Raw genomic sequence first — 24,374 nt, forward strand, 5'->3', positions numbered from 1 at the left:
TGTGATCCTGCGCTCAGCCTGGGAAGCTTGCTCCAGCACAGCTGGAGCTAGATGCAGATTCCCTGGGCTGAGCGCAGGGGAGCTGGGCTGGAGGGAAGAGAAGTGGCTGCCCGACCAGCTGGCCATGGTGCTCAGCCAGGGTGCACCAAGCTCCACGTGGGCAGGTGCAGAGAAGAAGCTGCCAATCAGCTGGAGCGCGGGGCAGCCTCTTTCAGCTGAAAGCCACAGTCAGCTTGCTGGGGTGTTTCAGCCCTCCCTATCGCTCAGCTCCCACTATTCCTTGAAGCTACTCACCTGTGTTGTTGCTCGGTGAGTAGCTGCTCCTCAAATGAGAAAATGTAATGTAAATGTATTCGCAGGCGTGCAGTTCAGAGAGGACTCAAGAGCTACTCTTAGAGCCCCTGAGATCTACTGGTAGATCGCGATCTACTGGTTGGTGACCACGGATCTACACATAACTTATTTCAACATGGCTATTTCAGAATCGGCATTATTCTTAGTAGAATGAGATTTACAGAAGTCGGAATAAGCCAGCTGCTATTTCAAAATTATTTTGAAATAACTGAATTGCTGTGTAGATGCTCATATATTTATTTCAGAATAATGGCCATTATTCCAAAATAACTTTGCTGTGTAGACACACGCTGTGGCTGTGTCTACACTGGCATCCCTTCCGGAAAAGGGATGCTAATGTAGCACTTTGGAATAGGCAAATCCGCGGGGGATTTAAATATCCCCCACGGTATTTGCATTAACATGGCTGCCGCTTTTTTCCGGCTTGGGGATAAGCTGGAGAAAAGCGCCAGTCTAGACGTGATTCTCCAGAAAACAAACCCTTTTCCGGAGGATCTTTTATTCCTACTTGAAAGGGTTTGTTTTCCGGAGAATCACGTCTAGACTGGCGCTTTTCTCCGGCTTATCCCCAAGCCGGAAAAAAAGCGGCAGCCATGTTAATGCAAATACCGCGGGGGATATTTAAATCCCCCGTGGATTTGCCTATTCCAAAGTGTCTAATCTGCATCCCTTTTCCGGAAAAGGGGTGCAGTGTAGACACAGCCTGTGAGTGCTGCACTCTTTTAGTAGTGACAGGATTATGTTTGCCTGTGAAAGAATTCTGAAAAGTTGTTTCTTTACAAACATGCTTAACTCATGTAAGTACAAGATGGGTCTACATCGCCTGGTCTTTTTCAGGATTGGAAAGTACAGGGAGTAAAATCCTGTTCCCTTGTGCTGTGAAGGGCCCTGCTGTATTGCTCCTAGTTGAAGCAAGTGCTGTATCTCCTTTTGTAAAAAGATCTCATGGAAGGGGACCCTGACAATGGACAGGGGAGGAAGTTTGGTAGGTGGAGTGCATAGGAATAGATGGAGTAACAGCAAGTAATTATTTCCAGCTCCCATTTGTCTGTTGTGATATGTTCCCTGGCAACTATGGAAGAAGGTGATCTGTAAAAGTGGAGTGGTGGTGTTGCCATTCCCACTGAACAGGAGATATCAAGCCCTCAACCAAGATGTGAGCATAACATGGATTATTAAAACATGCATCTCATCTTGGGGCCAGGAGAAGAGAGAGATCTAGTCATTGGTAGGGTACATCTACACTTGCTCCCTAGTTCGAGCTAGGGATGCAAATGTAGGAGACCGAAATTGCTAATGAAGCGGGGATTTAAATATCCCGTCCTTCATTAGCATGATCTCATCTGCGTGTTATCCCACTCAACTGCTGATTCGAAACAGGAAGTGCACTCCTGGATGCGTTAGTTCCAATCAAACCCCTTGGTTTGAACTAACATTACTCTGTTAGGGTAATGATGAAGAAAGTGTTGGTGATGACCAAGAAAATGGCAAACATACATACCAGTTTGTTGTGCAAAGGATGATGTGAGTTTATGGATGTTCAGGAATTCATTACCTAGAGTGTTTGTGACTTTGCTAAAAGTAATACATTATTATAAATATAGACATATTCCTAAAATGTGAGAGTAACAACTTTCACATTGAGGTTCCCAATTACATAGCAATTAAAATAACACTAGGACTGACCTTGGGAAAAGAAGCTGCCAACCCTCAAAAAAAAGGAAAAAGTATGTAGCATTTTAAAGACTAACAAGATGGTTTAATAGATGATGAGCTTTCATTGGCCAGACCCACTTCCTCAGATCATATTCTGGAAGAGAATTGGCATGACCACATATACCAACGGAATACAATGAAAAAAGTGAACACATTATTAAACTGACAAATCAGATTTAGAACAGAAGGTGGGACGAGGGAGAGGAAGGGAGGGAATAGTTATTTATGATTCAATGAATGGCTAATCCAGGGTGATAAACTATCTTTGTAATGTGTAAAGTAATTACCATCTTTGTTAAGGCCCATTCATAAAGTGTCAAATTTAATAATGAATGAAAGTTCTGAAGTTTCTCTCTGTATTACCTATTAAACCAGTCTTTAAAGTGCTACATAGTTTTCCCTTTTGTTTTAGCAAGATCAGACTAATACAGCTACCTCTTTACTACTATTCAATCCTCAAAGAGATAACACAAACTTCTCAAGCAATTAATATAGTTAATAAAAAAATATAGTTCTAAAGTTCATGCTGTAGTGTGTAGCTACACATGGCAGTAAAAGTCTTGGGTATCAGGGACTCGTAGAGCCTTTTTCTCCTGCATCCCCTGCCAGAACCTTTTCACATAGTTAGAGCTGTTTCCTGTAGCAGGGAGACTGCAGGACACTACACTTTAAAATCAGTAGTGTGGACATATGGTGCAGTGCTTTGGCATATAGATAGCCATGTAAGGTTTATACACCCGGAAGGTCTTTCTTTTCTTTGCTTATTTAAGCATTGTAGGGATAGAATAGCATTTAGCTCATTGATATGTAAGTAAGACTCTGAACCACTGTCTCTTGTTAAGCTTTTCCACATAGGCCCATGCTATCCAACTTGAGGCCTAGCCTGCAACAGACAACAGGATTAATACAAAAAAACAAACTCATCTGTTTATAACAAATAAAAGGAGATGGAGTAGCATAACACTAGGTAGAAAGCCCTAACTGAACATTCTTATCATTAGTTTCACACACACAAGGCTAAAATCCTGAGGGGGCCTCACAGTCTGCCATCTTACATGGGAGAGGAACAACAGCTGGCTTCCCGAGGCCAACCACAGGTTCAGGGAAAGGCCTAACGTCATTATGATACGACACCCTCCCATTCTAACAATCCAGACTCAATAAATTATTGCATTGCTTTAGACGTGATATTGGTTTTTGCTTTAAACCCCTAGACAAGCACCTATGAATCGCACCCCGCACCTGTCAGGAAAACACCGTTATTACTCCTATGGATCCCAATTGAAATGTAGTTTATGAATTGTGAGGCAATTCTTGGGGCAGGGGAGGATAGTTGGGTTTTAGCAAATACGTTAACCTGAGCTATGGGTGGAGCTACTATGTAATCTCTTAGATTATTGGCTTACCATGCTCATATGTCTTACTGCTAGAACCTAACCAGGGGCTCGGGAACTCCCACCCCATCACTTTTCTCTGCCCAATCCTGGGTCCATCTTAATGCAATCTAGAACAGGGTAGCAACTGTTCTCAGTTTTATTGGCTGCTATTAGTTCCAAATGGGCCATTTCAGGAATTGGAAATTGCCAGGGCATTAGGTAACCCCAGCATCTCACCTTCTCTGTTCATAGCCTCTGTATGTCACTCCATCTATAGCCTTCAGCTTTGGTGTGTTCTCCTAGAGATAACACAGTGGCTGTGTCTAGACTGGCCAGTTTTTCTGGAAAATCAGCCGCTTTTCCGGAAAAACTTGCCAGCTGTGTACACTGGCTGCTTGAATTTCTGCAAAAGCACTGACTTCCTACTGTAAGAAATCAGTGTTTTTTGCGGAAATACTATGCTGCTCCCATTTGGGAAAAAGTCCCTTCTGCGCAAAAGTTTTGCGCAAAAGGGCCAGTGTAGACAGATGAGATTTGTTTTGAGCAAAAAAGCCCCAATCGTGAAAATGGCGATCGGGGCTTTTTTGCGCAAAAACACATCTAGATTGGCCATGGACGCTTTTCTGCAAAAAGTGCTTTTGCGGAAAAACATCTGTGCCAATCTAGACGCTCTTTTCCGAAAATTCTTTTAACAGAAAACTTTTCCGTTAAAAGCATTTCCGGAAAATCATGCCAGTCTAGACGTAGCCATTATGTTTGCAGGTGCAGCAGCAGTGATCTTCATTCAACAGAGGAAATATTAAGCCCATCTAAGGCTATGTCTATGGCTGTGTCTACACTGGCATCCCTTCCGGAAAAGGGATGGTAATGTAGCACTTTGGAATAGGCAAATCCGCGGGGGATTTAAATATCCCCCGTGGTATTTGCATTAACATGGCTGCCGCTTTTTTCCGGCTTGGAGATAAGCCGGAGAAAAGCCCCAGTCTAGATGTGATTCTCCGGAAAATAAAGTCTTTTCCGAAGGATCTCTTATTCCTTACAGGTGCAAATTAAGCTTCGGACCCCCTGTGAGAATTGGCGTCACAAAGACGTTCCAACTTAATTGGCATTTTAATGACAAGAGAAGCATCTACGTGACCACAGGGGTATAAAGTAGGGCCCTGTGCCCCACTCAAATTGCAGATCTGCCCACATACCTGCTGGTCAGGCGGTCTTGGACCCCCAAGACTTTAGGGATGCTTTAGTCTTGTACTGACTGCTTCCCATTGGGATTGAGAGGAACCTGGCTTCACTGCAGTAAGGATTGCAGGCATGAGAATATACCTGCTAGGTGTCTATTTTGCATGCATTTAATAAGAGCTCAAAGAACCAAAAGGTTTTCATGGTATCTGTAAGTGACTTTTTAGTGTAATTTCTGTCTTGTCCTGTTGTAGTGCTTGTGTTATCTGTAACACAGCAGTAGCATTTAACAACTAAGTTTGCCTTGTAACAATAAAATAGTAACTGTTTAAGCTTTAGCCTGACTCTTCCTGTTGCTGTAACAGAGCCAGACACAATTAAAAAGAACTCCAGACAGTCATAAGGGACAGATATAGGGAGAGCTGGGCGTTTGGATTGTGTCACCTCCAGTGGACAAATCCGTGGGGCACCTCTCAGCCTTACCTAGGCTGCCCACTGCAATGGGAACTTGTGTCCTAGCAGTTAAAGTCTAAGATGTAATAAGCTCTCCCTGTAAACTTTGGGACATCTGTCAGCCTGTTGGCTGCCCGCTGCGAAGGGACCCCAGTCCTAGCGGTCAAAGACACGGACATAAAACCTCTTGGGGCACCCATCAACCTTCTCCAGGTTGCCCGCTGCAAAGGGACCCAGGTCCTAGCAGTTGAAGTCTCGGGTGTATAACACACACACACCACTCACTGCCCTGACCCCACTGGCTGACAGGTAGGATCTCGTGGTGGGCTCATATTTGTAAGGCACTTAATAAATCTTTTTCTGGTTGGATGGATGAAAACAGAGATTCGGTCGATCGGTAGTCTGAATGCGGAAATTGCCTCCAAATGAACCCTGAGAGGTGCTAATGAAAGACTTGTCTGTTTCAGGTGTAGCAAGTACTCAGGAATAATTGGAAGAGGAGCCGATTCTGGGAGTTGTTGCTTTGTGATGCACCAGGAGACAAACCTGCGCCACTTGGAGAGGTAAGTATGTCTAGTTGTTTGCCGTCTGCTATGGATGAGGATGTGTTTGACTGGTGCCAAGCATAAGGATTTGAAGGGATTTAGCCAGTTAGGAACCATGCTGTGAGCTTCAGGGTGTGAATCTGGGGGTGTCATAGATTGCCCTGGTTCTGCGTGAGGAGGTCCGGTAGGGCTGAAAGCTGAAATGGTCTACGTGCTGATAGGCAGTGGAGAAAGGGGAACCAATGTCGATGCACCCAAGCTGGAGCTATCAATATGATTTTGGCCCCATCTGACCTCATCTTCTGTAGAACCTTCGGAATGAGGGGTATAGGAGGGGAGGCATGTAGGAGAGGTCCATTCCAGTTGAAAAGGAAGGCGTCCCCTGGGAAGCCCAGGCTGAGCCTCGCTCTGGAACAATACCTGCGGCATTTTCTGTTGCGGTGGGTAGCGAAAAGGTCTACTAGGGGAATTCCCCAGTGTTGAATAAGCATGTGAAGGACTCCCTCGTGTCATTCCCATTTGTGTTTCACGTTGAAGTGTCTGCTGAGAAAATCTGCAGTTGTGTTTGCAGTTTCAGGTAAGTAGGATGCCCCAGGTGTTATTCCGTGGCAAATGTACCAATTCCAAAATCAGATAGACTCCATGTACAGGGAGCAGGATCCAGCTCCTCCCTGACGATTTACGTAATACATGGCTGTGACATTGTCGGTGAGGATTCTCACTGTGGTGTTCCAGATCTGCTCACGGAAGTATTTGCAGGCATTGAATATCGTGTATAAATCTAGAAGGTTTATATGAAGACGTGCCTCTGGTGTTGACCACCGACCTTGTGCTGAGATCGCACCCATATGAGCTCCCCTATCCTAGCAGGGAAGCGTCGGTTGTGATGTAATACTGAGGCTGCTGTTGGTGGAACGGTACCCCAGAAAGAAGGTTCTTGCGACTCGCCCACCAGAGTAGTAATTTGAGGATGGATTGCGGAGGTGATACCGACCTGTGAAAGTCGTGTCTGGTGTAATTGTACACTAGTGCCAGCCAATACTGTAGGGCACAGAAGTGTAGCCTGGCGTAATGCACCATATAGGTGGTAGCGGTCATATGACCCATGAGTCTCAGGCAAGTGATAACTGGAATAGTAGGGATGCCATGAACGTTCTGAATGAGATCTCGGATAACATGGAATCTCTGCAGAGGTAAGTAGGCTCTGGCTGTAATTGAATCCAAGTGGACTCCCATGAATTCCAGATCTTGAGTCGGGTGCAAAATGGACTTTTGTTCATTGACGAGGAGTCCAAGAGCTTGAAAGGTTTGTTTGGTGATGCAAATCATATTGAGTATCTCAGAGGCGGTACGGCCCTTGAATAGACAGTTGTCCAGGTATGGAAAAATAATAACTCTTTGTCTTCAGAGATAGGCCGCGATTATTGCCAGGATTTTTGAGAATACCGTGGGAGCAGACGAGAGGCTGTATGGCAGGACTTTGTATTGATAATGGTCTGTGCCAACAACAAAATGTAGAAATCTGGTTCCCCTTTCTCCATCTGCAGCCAGAGGCAGTCGAAAGGAACTGGTGGGGGCCGGACCCCACACACAGGGAAAAAAGCATGAACGCTGTGAGACGCCGGCGCATGCGTGGTCTGGCCGGGTACTGCTTCTAGAAAAATCTCCTTTCTGCGGCACTGGGGAAAGCCCAGCACCCACAGTGAGGCACCCGCAGGGACATCCTCAAAGAAGAACTACAGCTTCCCTTCTTAAGCATGTAGACATATCCTAAAGCTGTGAATGTAAGTGGATTAGCTAAATGGCTTTAAGCCTCTCAGTGGATATTGTCACTCGGCCTACATTTAAAACACTGCATTTGCACAGCTGCACCAGTGCTGTGCTGTTGTAGTGCCTTAATGAAGACATTGCAATCCAAAAGGAGAGAGCGGCTCCCATTGATTTGGTTAATCCACCTTTCCAACATGTGGTTGCTATGTCAACAGTAGACTCTCTCCCATCAACATAGCATTGTCTACACAGGGGCATCTGGTCCAGTATAACTACATAGCTCATACCTGTGTGTGATATAGACCAGCACTCAAAAACTGGCCTCAATTTAAATTAGCTAATTTACTGTGAGTGAAGTCCCAGGAAATTCTATCTAGGTAGGAAGTGCCAGGGAGACTGAATAACTTTTTCGGGAAAGGTGTGGTTAAAAAGCAGGTTTGTACCAGAAATCTGCCTAAAGTTTGATCCAGAATTGCTATTTCATAATATAATAGCAAACAGTCCCAAAATATGGTTATTAGTGAGATATCCAAGTCATTTATATATCTTTTATTTTAGAGAGAAAGGATAGATTTAGCAAACAGATTCTTATTATTGTGCCTCTGAGATGAAGATGCCTATAAGGAAGGTGTTTTATTGGATAAAAGTCACGAGCAAAAAACCAATGGGAAATGAAAAAAAATGTTATTGCAAATTATAGCATGTACAATGTACATTTTTAGAAAAATACAGCTTTTTTACATTAAAATCCATTCATGAAAATCTTGATTTAAGTTACATCAGTATAAAGTCAGCATCAGTGTCATCGTATAGCTATTCCTCTGTAATTGAACAAATCCTCATTATTGTTTCCTTATGTGAATTTTTAAAGAAGGGATAAACATCTCCTGCGAATGAACAATTGCTAAATGTGAACAACACAGACATGCCAGTTACATTAAAAAAAGTTACCTGCCCTTCTTGATAACTAAGGTAAACTCCAATTTTCTGGGGGGTTTTCTGCACCATGACCTGGGTCCATGGGTCTGTTTTTGCCCAATAATCTGTCCCACTGAAACCCAGAACCCAGAATCCCTCTTTGGGGAACAGGGAAAGATTTCCTTTTCTCTGTATGTATTTTCTGGCTACCCCTAGGTCCCAGTTAGTGCTGCTTCCAACATCTACTTCCCAGTAGTGCTTTCCAGAGGAGAATCCTTGAGAGCCCAGCACACAGACTGTCAAATCAAACCTCTCTGGAGCTGGTAGAACTTTCTGAGGTGTGGATTCATGTTTCAAGCTCTTCTTATCCCCAGCAATGGAGAGGTTGGGGTGAGCTGTGACTTCATGAAGAGTGATGTCAACTATGGGAAGAGAGTTTTCTTTTATGAGAATAATTCTTATAATGTCAGTATAATCTTGAATAGGAAGGAAATACACAGTATGAGCCTTGTCATAACACCTCTCCTCATGCACAGCTCCCACTGATTTCTGTGGAAGTTTTGCCTGAGTAAGGACTGCAGGACTTGGCCAATTTCCACTTGCAAATTGGAAGTTCCACTGAACTATTTCAGAAATTAAACTTGTTCGATATTTTCACAAAAACAAAAGTGATCTGGAACTTTTTCTCACATTGTCACTCAAACTGGGCCAGATTCTGAGCTCTGACAAATGAGTGTGAATACAGAGTAAATTTCCTTAAACTAAACTAATGGCCAGCAAAGTACAATTTCAACATCATCATTGAGCTGAATTGGTCTCCATATGTCCCAGCATTATAGGATGTTTTGTGTATGAAGTATGGCAAAAAGATATATTCTGTGACAGCTACCTATGATGAGAAGTTCATGATGAAACCCAGAGTAGAATTATCAAAAAATTCAAATACTGGTCTTGTCAAACTGCTCCTATTACTATCATTGTAAATAAATAAGATAAGATGCATACAAATAACAACACATTATAATTATTAATTAAAATACATTTTTACCTAGTAAGTAGACCTGTTCTGTACCCAGCTCTGTGATGCGTGAATTTGGTTAGATTATATAAGCAAAGGGCGAGACAATGAACTTGACAAAGACAGAACTAAGTGTAGATGAGTAAGGGGAGTGGAGTCAGGAGATATAGCTCTCTGTTCAGTCACAGTACGACGCTGACAGATACAAGCCCCATATTTCAAAGCCCCATTAGGTTACAATAAGATTTATGTGATGAAAAAACTTAGGTGGCTTTGAAAAATCACACCATAAGTCATTATTCAGGGAAATCTCTCACTGTGGGACAATCCTTATCTGACTGGTGTCATTCAGGAGTAAGTAGAGTTACAATGGTATGAAACTGGTGTAAACAAGGTCAGGATCAGGCCTTGAAATCAATTTGGGAGCTAGAAAGAAAAGACCTTAGGAGCTATGTCTGACAAGAACAGGTTGTGTTGTCTGTTTTGATGATAGTAGCAAATATTCCAATCTCTTTAATATTGTGACAGATTCTAATATACAGGCAGTCCCCGGGTTACATGGATCCGACATACAAACGGGGTAAGGCAACCCCGCACTAGCTGCTTCTCCCCAGCAGACCAGGCAGACGCGAAGCTAGCGCTCCCCCCCACCCAGCAGACCAGGGAGACGCGGAGCGGCTTTTCTCAGCAGACACCTCAGCTTGAGAATAAAGGACTGAGGGAAGTGAGGTGTGGGAGAATAAAACTGAGCTCTGGAGAAATGTTTGGCTAGAGTTTCCCCTACAATATGTACCAGTTCCGACTTACATACAAATTCAACTTAAGAACAAACCTACAGTCCCTATCTTGTACATAACCCGGGGACTGCCTGTATTGATGTTCTTGTGCAGCAGCGTGCACCATAATATTAGTACCTCTACTCCTGTGCTGTGTGTACTGTTACCTGAATTATTCCGGATCCTTCTCCATTCTGAAATGACAGTGAGAAAACAATAGACAGTGAATTAGGAGAGGCTTTGACTGTCCATTTCCTCCCTCTAGCAGCAGGGAAATTACAGACTAAGGGCAAGTGAGGATGCCAGATGCATTAGGGAGTGATTATTTGTACAGGAGTTAATGTGGACAAAATGGTCCTTGAATGGCCGTAATGGTCATTCTCTCTAAGAGTATGTCTACACGACAAATTTAATTCGAACTAACAGATGCTAGTTCGAATTAACTTTGATAGGCGCTACACATGCAAACCGCTAGTTCGAACTTAATTCGAACTAGCGGTGCGCTTAATTCGAACTAGGTAAACCACATTCCACGAGGACTAACGCCTAGCTCGAATTAATTAGTTTGAATTAAGGGCTGTGTAGCCACTTAATTCGAACTAGTGGGACGCTAGCCCTTCCCAGCTTGCCCTGGTGGCCACTCTGGCCAACACCAGGGAAACCCTTCTGCCCCCCTTCCGGCCCCGGAGCCCTTAAAGGGGCATGGTCTGGCTACGGTGCCCATGCCAGGTGCAAGCCTGCCAGCACCCAGCCAGCAGACCCTGCACCTGGCACGGCACGAGCCAGCCACCCGCTGCCACCGAGCCCTCCGCCTCTTCCCGGGACCAGACTGGCAGCTACCAGGAGCCTGCCCGGGGCCGCAGGAGGCAGGCGCCCGCCTGGTCTAGTGCGGACATCGTGGACCTCATCGAGGTTTGGGGGGAAGCCTCCAACATCCACGACCTCCGCACTAGGCACAGGAAAGTGGCTGTCTAGGGCAGGATAGCTGCCAGCCTGGCCACCCAGGAGCAGGTTTGCATGAAAATCAAGGTGGTCGAGTGAGACCCCGACCCTGAGCCCTGAGCTTAGAACATAAAAACATAAGAATGGCCGTACTGGGTCAGAGCAAAGGTCCATCTAGCCCGGTAGCCTGTCTGCTGACAGCGGCCAACACTAGGTACCCTGGAGGGGATGGACCGAAGACAATGACCAAGCCATTTGTTACGTGCCATCCATCTCCAGCCTTCCACAACAGAGGCCAGGGACACCATTTCTACCCCCTGGCTAATACCACTCCATGGACCCAACCTCCATGACTTTATCTAACTTCTCTTTAAACTCTGTTCTAGTTCTAGCCTTCACAGCCTCCTGCAGCAAGGAGTTCCACAGGTTGACTATTTACTTTGTGAAGAACAACTTTCTGTTATTAGTTTGAAGCCTGCTACCCATTCCTTTCATTTGGTGTCCTCTAGTCCTTCTATTATGGGAACTAATGAAGAACTTTTCTTTATGCACCCTCTCCACACCACTCATGATTTTATAGACCACTATCATATCCCCCCTCAGTCTCCTTTTTTCTAAGCTGAAAAGTCCCAGTCTCTTTAGCCTCTCTTCATATGGGATCTGTTCCAAACCCCTGATCATTTTAGTTGCCCTCCCCTCTCCCACCCTCTCTCTTCCCCTCTCCCACCTCCTTTTCCTAGTCTCCCTGAGTTTTGTTCAATAAAGAGAGTTTCTATTTTTGAACACACATGTCTTTATTTTGTACATCAGGAAGGAGGGTTAGGGAGGGGTAACTGGAAGGAGGTGAGGGGGGGAATGGGGTATGAGCCCCTGATGGGGAGGACTGGGCTGGGTCTTTGGGCTCCTCGGGGTGGAAGCTCTCCTGCAGCCCCCCGATTGAGCCCCCTGCCCCGGATGGCAGCCTGCCGCAAGTGCAGCCGGGCTGATGGCCGAGTGCTGTGATGTGCCGAGTATGGGCACTCAGGGCACTCCAAGCCAGGACTGCTTTGCAAGTGGGGAACCCCTGAGAACTGTCTGTCCGGGGTCGGGGTTGGGTCCCTTTAAGCACAGCCCTCAGCTAGCCTGAGGCAGCAGCTCCATGCTCTAAGTCCTAATCTGATGCCCTGCCGGCACTGCTTCCTGCCATCCTTAACCTCAGTTCAGGATCCACTCAATGTGGACATGCTAGTTCGAATTATCAAAATGCTGATTCGAACTTGTTTTTAGGTCTAGATGCACTAGTTCGAATTAGCTTAGTTCGAATTAACTAATTCGAATTAAGGTAGTTCGAATTAGTGCTGTAGTGTAGACATACCCTAACTCACTCTTAGAGGCTATGTCTGCACTGCAGGATTCTTTTGGAAGAAGTTTTTCCAGAAGAGATTTTCTGAAAATTTTTTTCTGAAAGAGAACTTTCACAGAGCAAAAGTGCATCAAAAAGTGATCTGCTTTTTCGAAAGATAGTGTCCACATGGATTGGATGTGATCTCGCATTTAAGTTGTGATTACTGTGGATAGAGCAGCCACTAGGGCATCTGTGCTTTTTCCTGGAGGCCTCTTCTTTCGAAAAAAAAGTCCCTCTTCCCCATTCACATATGTTTTTTTCTGAAATGGCTCTTTTAGAAAAAGGCTTCTTCCTTGTAAAAAGAGGTTTACTGCTATCAGAAAAGAAACCCTCCATTCTTTTGACTTTCTGTCAAAAGAACACAACTGTAGTGTAGATGTAAGTGTAGTTTTTCTGGAAAAATAGTCATTTTTCAGGAAAATTCTGCAGTGAAGACGTACTCTCACACACACACATGGGCTATTTTGAGCTATGATTAGAAAGCAGAGCAAGAGTCCTGATCAGGCTGATTGAGATATTTTCCATCCTGCACCTCTAACCAATGCCTCACCTCACTGTACTAACTGCTCTTACGATTTTTTATCTGTTTCCAACTCCCTCTTACACATTCCCATCTCACTGAAACAGAAAATGAATCTTCCATTGACACACACAGCATGTCCAGTCAACAAAGGCTGTGTTTCAGCTGACCAACTCCTACCAAGCAGGACATAGAAAGCAATTCTCTACAGTGACATGTCTATACTGCAGGGAGGGTGACTATGTTGGCTCAAGTTAAACATTCCACCTGACCCTCTGGGTACATATTCAGGAAGCTAGTCTCACTGCACTTATATTGCTACTAGCAGAGTTACCCAGCATTGCCTGGGTCCTTCAAGATAGGGGGCTTGTGGTGTAGGGAGTGCAGGAGTGGCGGCGGGGGAGGGCTGGGGCTTGAGGATGTGGTGAGGTGGCAGTGAAGGAGGCTGGGGGTGAGAAGGGGCCAACAGGTGTCTCATTTGGAACAGGTTTTTCTCTCCCCAAGAGCCCCCTGACTGCCTGGGGCACTTTCTCGTCCCCAATCACTCTCTAGCTGCAGAGGTATTTTCTTTCACCTCAGCTCCCCATCAGTGGATTCTCTGAGGGATAGCTCTCCTCTGTGAGCTTGTTGCCCCCAGCGGCCATGCTTAGTATTGCATCCCTTCAAACAGTAACCTCTCCTTTCTCATGTTGTGGAAAACAGTCCCTTTTCTGGAGCTTCCAGTTGATTATCCTGGCACAAGCAAATCCTGACGTTGCTTCAAGTTAGAAGAGGAAGCTGCATCCCAAATTGGTGGCCCTAGCTCTTATTGTTTAGGAGAAATTCTTGAACAAATGCACTTGAGACAGACACACAGACAGATGCACTGTATATATATATACACACAAATTTTTGAACACGCCAGCTCTAACAGAGTTGGCAGGTGTCTGTCAGCTTGCACTGGGAACCATATACCCCAGTATGTACAGACATACTCTAAATAAGTGACACTAGAGTTGTGACTTGTGAGATGTTTCAGACCCCACATGTTGCTATGAAGGAGGCTGAGACAGAAAAGAGGGCTCAGGTCACATCCCCAATGCTGCCTGGTATGTGTAAGCAATGTGGAGAGCTGCAATGTGTGTGCCTGCATCTGCTGTACTCCCTGCTTTGGATGGGGAAGTAGGGGGACTGACAGGTTTCCTATCTCCATCAAAAGCAGCTAGGGAGATGGACAAGACACAAGAAAAATGGCCCCTCTATCCAAATATCAAAGCAGTGGGAGCGGGGACATCAGCAAGGGTGTGCACAGGTCTTCACTCACCTAATTCCTTTCTCATTTCATCTGGAAAAAAATGAACAGTTAATACATCCTTGTAAAATCTTGACTTACATTTTAAAAAAGCTAGAAAAAAGGATGGCCAGATAGCTGGAATAATTCATGTGATATTTAATGATCTTTTGCAGATGAGTGTGTGGAATGGAGGAATGTGTGGAGTTCAAGGGACTTTGAGATTCAGGAAAGGGACTGCACAGCTGTCTGAGCCCTTCTTGTACATAGAGGGACTTATGGGGTACGTCTAAACTACATGGCTCCATCGACGGAGCCATGTAGATTTGTTTTTTGGCAAAGGGAAATGAAGCCAAGGTTTAAATAATCACAGCTTCATTTAAATTTACATGGCTGCCATGCTAAGCCGACAAACAGCTGATCAGCTGTTTGTCGGCTCAGCGCGCTAGTCTGGACGCTCCCCTGTCGAAATGAAAGCCTTTTATCGACATCCCCGGTAAACCTCATCCTACGAGGCATAACGGGGATGTCGATAAAGGGCTTTCAGGTCGGCGCGGGAGTGTCCAGACTAGCGTGTTGAGCCGACAAACAGCTGATCAGCTGTTTGTCGGCTCAGCGCGGCAGCTATGTAAATTTAAATGAAGCCGCAATTATTTAAATCGCGGCTTCATTTCCCTTTGCCTACAACCCTCATCTACATGGCTCAATCGATGGAGCCATGTAGTTTAGACACAGCCATGGTGACTAGTTCAAGACACATCTCCCAGAGAATGTTCTTTAGTCTCATCTCTCTATCCTGTCTGGCCCTAGCAGTCAAGCTCTTGCAAGTCTGGCACTTCTGCACAACATGCCCTTCACCCAGACATCTTATGCAGGAAGCAGGCCTGTCTGAGACAGGCATGGGATCCCTGCGGGAGTCACATTTCATGAATCCAGGAAAGCTTGGCATGATGAACAAATAGGGATGGAGAGAGTCAGGGGAGAAAAAAAAACAAATAAACTCCAAACAAACTTTTTTTGAAGCAAAAAGGGTTAGACTGAGAAAAAATGACTAAAGATGAAAAGATGAGCTTCATCTTCTGCTGAGGACAATAGGAAAGGAACTGAGGGGCTCATGCCACATGCGTAACTAACAGACACAACAGTATGAGGCAGTGACTGTGCATGTGCAGTGCAGGAAGGGCTCTGGTAGGGGCAAAACCTCTGATCAACAGCACAAGGACGCACTGACACCGAGTGGAGCACCCACAGGAACACCACTGAAAGGAGAACAATACTTCACAGAGCTAACATTTCCGTCTACTGGTGCATAAAGGAATATTTGGGGAATGGTGCAAATACAGGATATACAATATATCTAGGGGAAATAAAAAATGAAGTGATACTGCTTAGAAACTCACCAATTTCTCTCTGCAGTTGCTCTGCAAAAGAATAAACTTTATCTGTCACCACTTGGAGTTTTGTTGTTTTGGATGTGAGAAGAATATATCAGTGCATACTTCATTTACTAACAGCATGAATCAGCCACACTCAGTATGGCTCACTCAGTGTGTTCAATATTTATTCCAACATTTACTAACTGTGTTAATGACCACACCCTGCCATCTCTACTGCTCTCAGCCCTACAAAAGACATTGCTTCCCATTTCTTATATGCCTGTTAATTCACACATGGGCAATAGAACATTTCAAAATCTTCTGACAAAAACCTGCAAAAACAGGCCAGATTCCTGAATATCAGAAGATTAATTGAACTGAAAGATAATCACGCAATTAAGAGTTCAAATTCCCAGGCTGTGGCAATGTTTTGCTGCTAGCATAAGAATGTACCATCCTCACCTTCAAATGCAGTCTGTCACTGGCTACACTTCCACACTGGAAATTATGGGTGTAGCTGAAGTAGCATGGGCAGTAGTGAAGGCAACACGAGTTAGCTACCCTGAAGTTCCTGGCAAGCCTGGGAAGTGCTAATATAACATTCCGGCTGCATGTGGCACTGTCAGAGCCCACAAGGGACTTGGTTCTTTCACTGGATATTTATTCAGTAAACTCACCCTTTTGTTGTTGGATTTGCTCTGAAAAAGAATCATGAAGAGAAGAGGAGAAAATTATTAATGTTTCTTTAAGTATTGTCAGGCTGTAGAGAGTGGCTGGGATCCTTTATCTCTTTAATAGTACAGATATTAGCCTTGTTGGTAAGAGCTTCACCACCTAGTCATTCTGTGAGGATAGTCATATGCCAAACCCTCTGCACAGAAGACTAGAAGAGAGGTCAGATCCCAACCTTTTGAGAACATGATTAAATAACAAAAAGCTCAATGGGGACACTCCAAATTCAACACACCTAATATGGGAATCAGTAATTAAAATAGGCATATATTATGTGTTTAATTATTTTTCATATACAATTTCAATTTTGAATTATTTTCATATATACACATTTTCATACAAAATACCTGTTTTCTGGAGAGTTACATTGTCTAGAGGATACTGACAGCAAGGGAAAGTCATTTAAAAAATTCCAGAATATAAAAGTAAATATTCTTAGATCTAGAAAGCTTTCAGGGTACATCTAGACAGTGGGACTATTTCGGGATACCAGATGTATCCCGAAATAGCTACCCTGTGTCTTTTAAATGCGCCTCTTATTTCAAAATATTTTTCAAATTAACTAGCACGGTATTTCAGCATCCCTATAATCTTTGTTCCACGAGGCTTAAGGGATATGTCAAAATAGCATGTTATTCTAAAATCTGACTGTGAAGACATGCTAAATTTTGAAATAAAGTATCTTGAAATACAATCAAAAGAAGATTTGATATGATACACAATTTGCGAAGTGCAAATTGAGTATCCTATTTCCAGTTTAGGGTGCTGTGTAGATGCACCCTCAGAGATGTTTTTATGTGGGAAAAGTGGGAGATGGGAGAAAGCAGAGAAGTTTAAAAATCAAGTCTACCACACAAGATTTGGTATGTATATATTGATCAGACTATATATAAAAGAAATGAGATACAGACTTACTTAGTATCCTTTCTAGGTATTCTGAAAATGAAAAAATATTCAGTGATAATCACAGAAACCTGCATTTTGTAAGTGTGAGGCAGAAAGGTAAATAACTGTTAAAGGCCAAAGATTCCACTGTGTTGCACTGTCCCGTCTGTGCAATCATTGGGACAGCAAGGGGAGCAGTGTGCATTATTGCAATAGTACGGCTCCCAGGACCAAATAAAGAGGTTTGTGTAAACAGTGAAGGGATACAGGGGGGTCAGCTGAACCCTGATCATTTGTAGGGCAGAAAAACCTGTTGTAGAGGGATTTAGTTTGGGTCTGGCTCACTTGAGGATGTAATACACATGCAGCAGAAAGAGGCGATGAAAAATGTCATTGAAGACGTTTCATCTACACCCATTATAGAATGTTTGTGCATGATTGGCCCAAACAGTCTTGATTGCAAATATTTTCCTCCTCATTTCTGCATAAGTGCAAAAGTCCTGATTCCCCACTCAGTTGAAGGAACCCTGCCTACCTCCACGGGGAAATGCTACGTCCTTCCCCCTTCAAAGTGCAGCCATCAGAGGATACTTACTTTTGTCTTCCCTCAGTTGATCTGGAAAACAAAACACACTTTTCATTATATTTACTGTATGAGCTGATGAGCCTAATCCTTCTCCTCATGTAAATCCTTTTGTTGATTTCACTGAGAGAAGAATCAGGCCCTGGATTAAGTATTTATAATTTTCTCTGGAAAGAGCACAATGAGAGTATGTCTACGCTAGACAGTTTTGTCGGAAAAACAGCTGTTTTTCTGACAAAACCAGAGTTATGTCCACACTGCAATTGCATTCTTTCAAAGGTAAATTAAAAGAACAGGGTTTTTCTGGCATTGGTAATCCTCATTCTGTGAGAAAGAAGCTTTTTTGCAAAAGAGCTCTTTTGGAAAAAGGCATTTGTGGACGGGAAGAGGGATTTCTTTCAGAAGAAGAGGAAAGAGGAAAAAGCACAGGTGCCCTGGTGGCCACTCTGTCCATAGTAGTCACAGCTTACATATGAAAAAGTGTCCAATCAGTCTGGACGTTCTTTTTCGAAAAAGTGCACTGCTTTTTCGATGCTCTTTGACAGTGTGGATGCTCTTTCGGAAGAAGTTTTTCCAAAAATCTCTTCCGGAAGAGCTTCTTCTGAAAGAAGCCTGCAGTCTAGACGTAACTGCAGTCTAGACGTAACTGAGTGACTGCAAAGTTCATGTTTTCTCCTTGCTTTTGTCCTATGTAAAAGGCACCAGGGTTGGCACATGTGATTCTGGTTTAGAACAGAGAGGCCTTTATGTGACGAAATCCAGCATTGAGGTATCACTGTCATTCTCAAACCCAAATCCCAACTACCACCTAATCTCAGAGGTGGCAAGAGTCCCCTGGCTTCTACATTTCTCTAGTAAGCAGGCACAAAATCAATTCAATCCTGGTACCACTCTACCCTAACCCCTGAAAGTAGGTCATAGTAGTCGAGTTAGCCCCGGTTGAGTGGGCCTTGATTTGGAAAGGAGGTGACTATCCATTAGTAGTGTAAGGTAGGCTAATGCATTCTGCTCTCCACCAAGATATCCTCTGAGTGGAGATCAGTATGCAGAACAATCTCTCCGTGATGGAGACAAACAGTCCATTTGTTTAGTTCTGTCCAAATAGAAGGCAATCGCACATCTTGTGTTAAGTGTGTGTAATACAGCCTCCCTGGCACTGGCATGAGGTTTTGGGAAAAATACAGGTAAATAAGGAATTTTGGGTGGGGATGGAAAATTACTTAGTCCTGATAAAATATAGTGAATGAAGAGTCTGACATGAGAGTGCCAATCTCACTGATTCTCCTGGCTGATATCAGTGCTATGAACAGTGCAAATTTCATGGAGAGCTGTACCATGGAACATGTTGCCAGAGGTTTGAATTGTTTTGTTGTGAGAGTCCACAAAACCAGATTCAGATACCAACCAGGAATGGAGGGACCTGTGGGGAGGGTAATTTTTCTGTATGCCTCTCAAAAACCATTTAGTCACAGAGTGAGCAAAAACTGATTTATTGTTGTTGGGATGGTGAAGAGCTGTTATGACAGCAAGATGAACCTTAAGGCTGTGTCTACATTGGCACCCTTTTCCGGAAAAGGGATGCTAATGAGACACTTCGGAATTGCAAATGCCGCGGGGGATTTAAAAATCCCCCGTGGCATTTGCATGAACATGGCTGCCACTTTTTTCCGGCTTGGGGTTTTGCCGGAGAACAGTGCCAGTCTAGACGGGATCTTGTGGAAAATAAACCCTTTTCCAGAAGATCCCTTATTCCTACTTGAAATATCGCTGCTAGTGAGGGCTGCTGCAGCAGTGTAGAGTACTCTGGGTCAGAGGCTGGTCTTACTGCACGTTCCAGGGAGATTAACTTCAATTGCAGCTCCCTTGCTTTCTGCATGCAGGCTGCTAACTATTTGCAATGCTCACAGTGTGCTGTGGTGTGTGTCTGACCTTGGCACCAAACACACTGGGAAGGAATGTCCACTGGAGACTACAGGACAGGCACTGTTTGAAACCCGGGGAAACAGGTAAAAAATTTTAGGTTTGCTGGAAAGAACTAACTCTAAGTAAGCAAAGAACCAATACATTTTTTAAACTACAACTATCACTAATAATAAAGTTGAAATGATTTAACTAGAGAATAAAGGAATAACTAACTATCCAAAAATAACATGGGAAAGCCTATGTTGAAGAGCAGAGTGGTTCCAACCAATGTCGGCAGTGGCAGAGAAGGAACTGAAAGGACAGTTGCTTTGTATGTGTAGTAGAGGTGCCATGTGTGCCATCTGCTTCGTGTGTGCAGCACACCGGAGAGCACAGCTCCCAAAAATCTCTGATTAGGAGTGAAGGAACGTCCAAGACACCTAAGAAGGAACACCCACATGGACACTCCTCGAAGAAGAATTGTACCTTTTCTGCTCAGGTTGAAGCCTGCTCCAGTATAATGGATTGTTGAAGAACTGGTGGTGGGTCATACAAACACAAGACATTCACTAGTATTAAGTGTTATGGCTTAGAAGTCGTGTAAGCTCACCATTTTGTCTCTGCATCTTCTCTGTGAAAACAAAAACATTATCAATCAACACCTGTGTGTTTGCCCTGGAGAATGTGAGAAGTATTTCAATATGACTAATCAACATATTAACCCCATAGACAGCACATAAGACATGTTGGTGGTTCACCCAGCCCAAAATCATGGTGTGCCTTTGCCTGCCCTGCAACCCTGGATGATTCAGTATTATGCAGCTTTAGCTCTGAGTCCTGACAGCCTGGTCTCAGCACAATGACCTCACTCTGGGTTCCACCTGCCTGATTATTCCTTGCAGGGTGACTGAGCTCTTCCAGACCCAAGTCTCACCAGACTCCTATTGCCTGATGTTTCCAGGCCCTCTTGCTGGCTCCTCCCAAAAATTCTCTAGTTTGCTGCCTCCAAAGATACAGAATACACACCAGCCTTCTAGATTAACTGAGGATTTTACCCTTTCAATTAATACACAATAAAACCTGTGTTATCTGACATGCCTGGGGCATTAGGGCGTACCAGTAACTTAGAAAATTCTGGTTATCTGGGGTGGGGCAGCCATGCGGGGCCTATGCCGGGGGGAGGCAAGGGAGCCATATGGGGGCTGGGATGTGGCCTGCTAGGGGGGTTCCAAGCTGTGGGGGGAAGGGAGTTGCGGGATGTGGGTGGGGGGTGAAAGCCGGGGGATGGGAGGAGGAGATGGCAGGGGTAGCCTGCCGGAGGGGGGGGTTGCGGGAGTCACGAGGGGGCTGGCCTTCCAGGGGTGCCAGGAGCTGTGGGGAGGAGCCAAGATGCTTGCTTCCAGCTGCCGTTCACCCCTCCCCCAGGTACATACTGCATGTTTGTCTGAGAACTTAAAGGGCCAGTTTCCTTCTTTTTGTTTGTTTTGTTTTGTTTTGCTTTTCCCAGCATCAAAAATTTGCCGGTTTCTACAGTTTTCCAGAGTTTCGGATGGTGCAGGTTTTACTGTACTGTACTGAGCTGGTTTTCTAAAAGTAAAACAAGTTTATTAACCTAGGTGTTTGTGAAACCACGCTGAAGGAACAAGGATGGAAATAGTAACAAAGAAACAAACAGAAGTTAAAATATGCCTCTAAATCTGAAACTTAATTTTAGCAAGTTATAGTGTTTGCCGAGGCAGGTTTCTCATGACAGCTCTCAGACATGTCAACTCCCCTGCCTGAAGGACACATCATAATGTGATTTGTAGGGCTCTGGTCATTTATTCCCCTAAGTGACAGATAAGTCAAATGTCTTTTTGCAGTTTCAGATATTATCCCAAACTTCATTTTTTGTGTCTCAGAACCAGGGAGGCTTCCCCATGGACTTCTGTTCCTGTGGACTCTGTATCCCCCCAACTGGAAATTGGGGCTTCCATTGCTGGAGAAAATTATAGGAAATATCTTGTGGAATGTGAGGACATATCTGATTCTGTCTATATCTCTGTGAATCTGCGGGCCCACTTATGCTAAGAATAGGTCTTTGCTAGCAATTGTTACTTGACATTTGGTGAACAAAATGTTTAAAAATAATTATGAGATTATACTGCTTGAATTGCTCTATTTATTAAATACATGAAAAATGGTATTCATACCTAATTGAGAGCTGTGTATTTTCATTTCTGAAATAAATTAATGAAAGGATGAGAAAAGAATAACGTGTAAATTATCTGGTCTCCTAACACACTGCCCACCTTGGGCACCTTTCATTCACAATCTCAGAACCTTGATACCGTAGTATCCCAAAATAGCTATCCCGTGTCTTTACAGAAAGTCCATTATTTCAGGCTCACTATTCTAACATCCTTGTAAACCTCATTCCAGGAGAAGTAAGGGACGTTTCGGAATAGCGTTTTATTTCAAAATTAGGCACTGTGTAGACAGCACCAAATGACAAAAACAGCTATTTCGAAATAGCATTGAAATAAAATATGCAATTTGTGTAGCTCAAATTGCATATTTTATTTCGAGTTACAATGGAGTGTAGACACACTCTAAGAGTCCCTTTTGCAAGTGGAGCAGAATAAAGTGTTGCTATTGACAAGTATGAGCTCAGTTCTGGTACCCTTATCTTCACTGGTAGCTTACTGCACAAGTACTACCAATCCCATAGGCTGGGAGGGCTATTTCCATACCTTTTTGTAACTTTCAAGCCTATGCTACTTTGGCCTCGTGACTATTGAAAGAAGACTCCTGAGAAATAAAGTAGCTTGGTACTAATGTGAGCCTTCTCAGTCCTGCCCTGTCTCTTACCAATCACAGGGATGTGAAGATATCACCTGGTCTGGGCTAAAGGAGTAACTACAATCTGCCTATAGAACCAGCCAAGCTCCCCAATGAAATATCTAATAAGAGAGCGAAGCTAGATAGACCTTTTCTCAATAGAACATGAGCTGAGAGATATTACATTGTTGAACTGATACACACATTTTAACGTAGCCTAAAGTTCTTTGTATTTTCGTGGTTCCTGAAAGCTGAACTGAGGCTCTCGGGGTCCTACTCTCTGGCCTACAGAACACTGTCTGTAGACCTGCAGATGACATTTCCCAGTTGGCGTCAGGACTAGGCAGGGACAGAATAGGCTAGAAATGTTTAAAAAGCCAGTGCGGAGCTTTGTCTGGAATGATACAGGCAGTTTTACTGGGCTAGAGAGGAGTTTGAACTACTCAGTCCCTCATTGGGAGGGAGCAGGCTGACTGAAGGACAAAGGGATCAGTTTTGATTTCACTTTTGGTCTATTTGAGTTTGGAACTGGGAGAGGAATTGCACAACTTGAAGAGTCTGCGCTCAGCTCCCAAAGTGGGGCTTTGATCTATTGGGGCTTAGTGTGTAACTGGGGAGGGCCAGCCCTGCACTCCATGATCAAGGGGAAGAGAATCAACCCAATGCCAGCTACCTAGTGCCAGCTGAGACTTCCCCAAGACTCCATACCAGGAAGGCAAGAAACGACTTACCCTCATATGGGGCAGGGGTAGGTGGCGCAGTCATAGGCACTGCTCCAAGAGGGAGGCCGATGCAACTGGGGCCACTGTGTCTTTCCAGCAGCATTCCTCCCTGGGGCAGGCCAGAATTGTGGTGCCTTAATGGCAGCTGGTTCCCAAGGCTGGAATGCTTGCTGCCCCTCTGTGGTCATTTTGGAGTATAATTGTCCCCCATGTTTACTGCCCCCCGTGGTCACTTGGAAGTATAATCATCCCTCTCCCTTTCCATTTGATGGGAAACAATCGCATTTCAGGTATATGCCATTATCTTGGCACAACCAAACTCTGACCTCACTTTAAGTTATGATAAGAGGAAGATGCTTACCAAATGTGATGGCTCCAGCTCTCACTATTTAGGAGGCCTTCATTAACAACAGACTCATAGTTGGAGGGACACACATACACACAACGTCTCTCAAACATATAATAGATATCTAGTTTTTGTTGTTGTTGTTTCTGCTGGCAGTATGCATCTGCACATCACCTCAATATTGGTGGACATAACAAAGTTAATTTCCAGGCCCAAGGTGTTATTTGCTGTCACTAGATCCTCAGGATGTGAGAGACTGACCATACTTCCACAGTGAGTCATGCCCAGCCTTTCCCTCCTCATGCAGATAGTGCTTCAGTTCCCAGGGAAACTGAGGCACTCACACACAGAGTCACTGGAGAGCAGCACAGGACAGTAGGAATCACATAAAGCACAAAAAAACAAACACAATGCAAAAAGAGAGTGAACACAGTGGACTACAAGAATGGACAAACCCGCCACTACATCACACAGGGGCAGCACATGGAGCCACCTGCCCCTCCCTTCCAGGGGCCATTGCTGGGCATGCCAGATGCTTTTGGAAGTGGGGCAGGGCCAAGGTGGGCATAAGACTGTCTTAGCCCCACTGTGCCACCGCCCCAGAGCTACTAGAGGTAAGCAATGACCAGCCAGGACTCACATTCTGAATCCCTACCCCAGCCCTGAGCCCCATCTGCACCCAAACTTCCTTGCAAAATTGCACCTGCACCCCCCCGTCCGAGCCTGGTGAAAGTGAGTGGGGATGAGGAAGGGAAGGGGAAAGAAGTGAGCATGCTGGGGGCCTGGG

The 24,374-nt window shown here is 44.4% G+C and overlaps 1 protein-coding gene across 5 annotated transcripts in view; it reads right to left on the bottom strand.

Annotated features, from left to right (window-relative positions):
- Positions 1–7,965: 7,965 nt before the first annotated feature.
- Positions 7,966–24,374, bottom strand: part of LOC112547760 (uncharacterized) — a 92,509-nt gene continuing 76,100 nt past the window's right edge. For all 5 annotated transcript variants that reach the window (XM_089770016.1, XM_089770014.1, XM_089770015.1 and 2 more), the window contains 9 exons: positions 21,892–21,918; positions 20,310–20,330; positions 17,810–17,830; positions 17,245–17,265; positions 16,275–16,295; positions 15,622–15,642; positions 14,255–14,275; positions 10,273–10,299; positions 7,966–8,733 (listed from right to left, as the gene is read on the bottom strand). In XM_089770016.1, coding sequence (XP_089626142.1) covers positions 8,207–8,733; positions 10,273–10,299; positions 14,255–14,275; positions 15,622–15,642; positions 16,275–16,295; positions 17,245–17,265; positions 17,810–17,830; positions 20,310–20,330; positions 21,892–21,918 — 707 coding nt within the window. In that variant the 3' untranslated portion in view covers positions 7,966–8,206. The remainder of the gene's footprint in view (positions 8,734–10,272; positions 10,300–14,254; positions 14,276–15,621; positions 15,643–16,274; positions 16,296–17,244; positions 17,266–17,809; positions 17,831–20,309; positions 20,331–21,891; positions 21,919–24,374) is intronic.

Source organism: Pelodiscus sinensis, chromosome 18 (assembly GCF_052426305.1).
Source record: "Pelodiscus sinensis isolate ZL-2025 chromosome 18, ASM5242630v1, whole genome shotgun sequence".
In the NCBI taxonomy this organism is placed as follows: Eukaryota; Metazoa; Chordata; order Testudines; family Trionychidae; genus Pelodiscus; species Pelodiscus sinensis.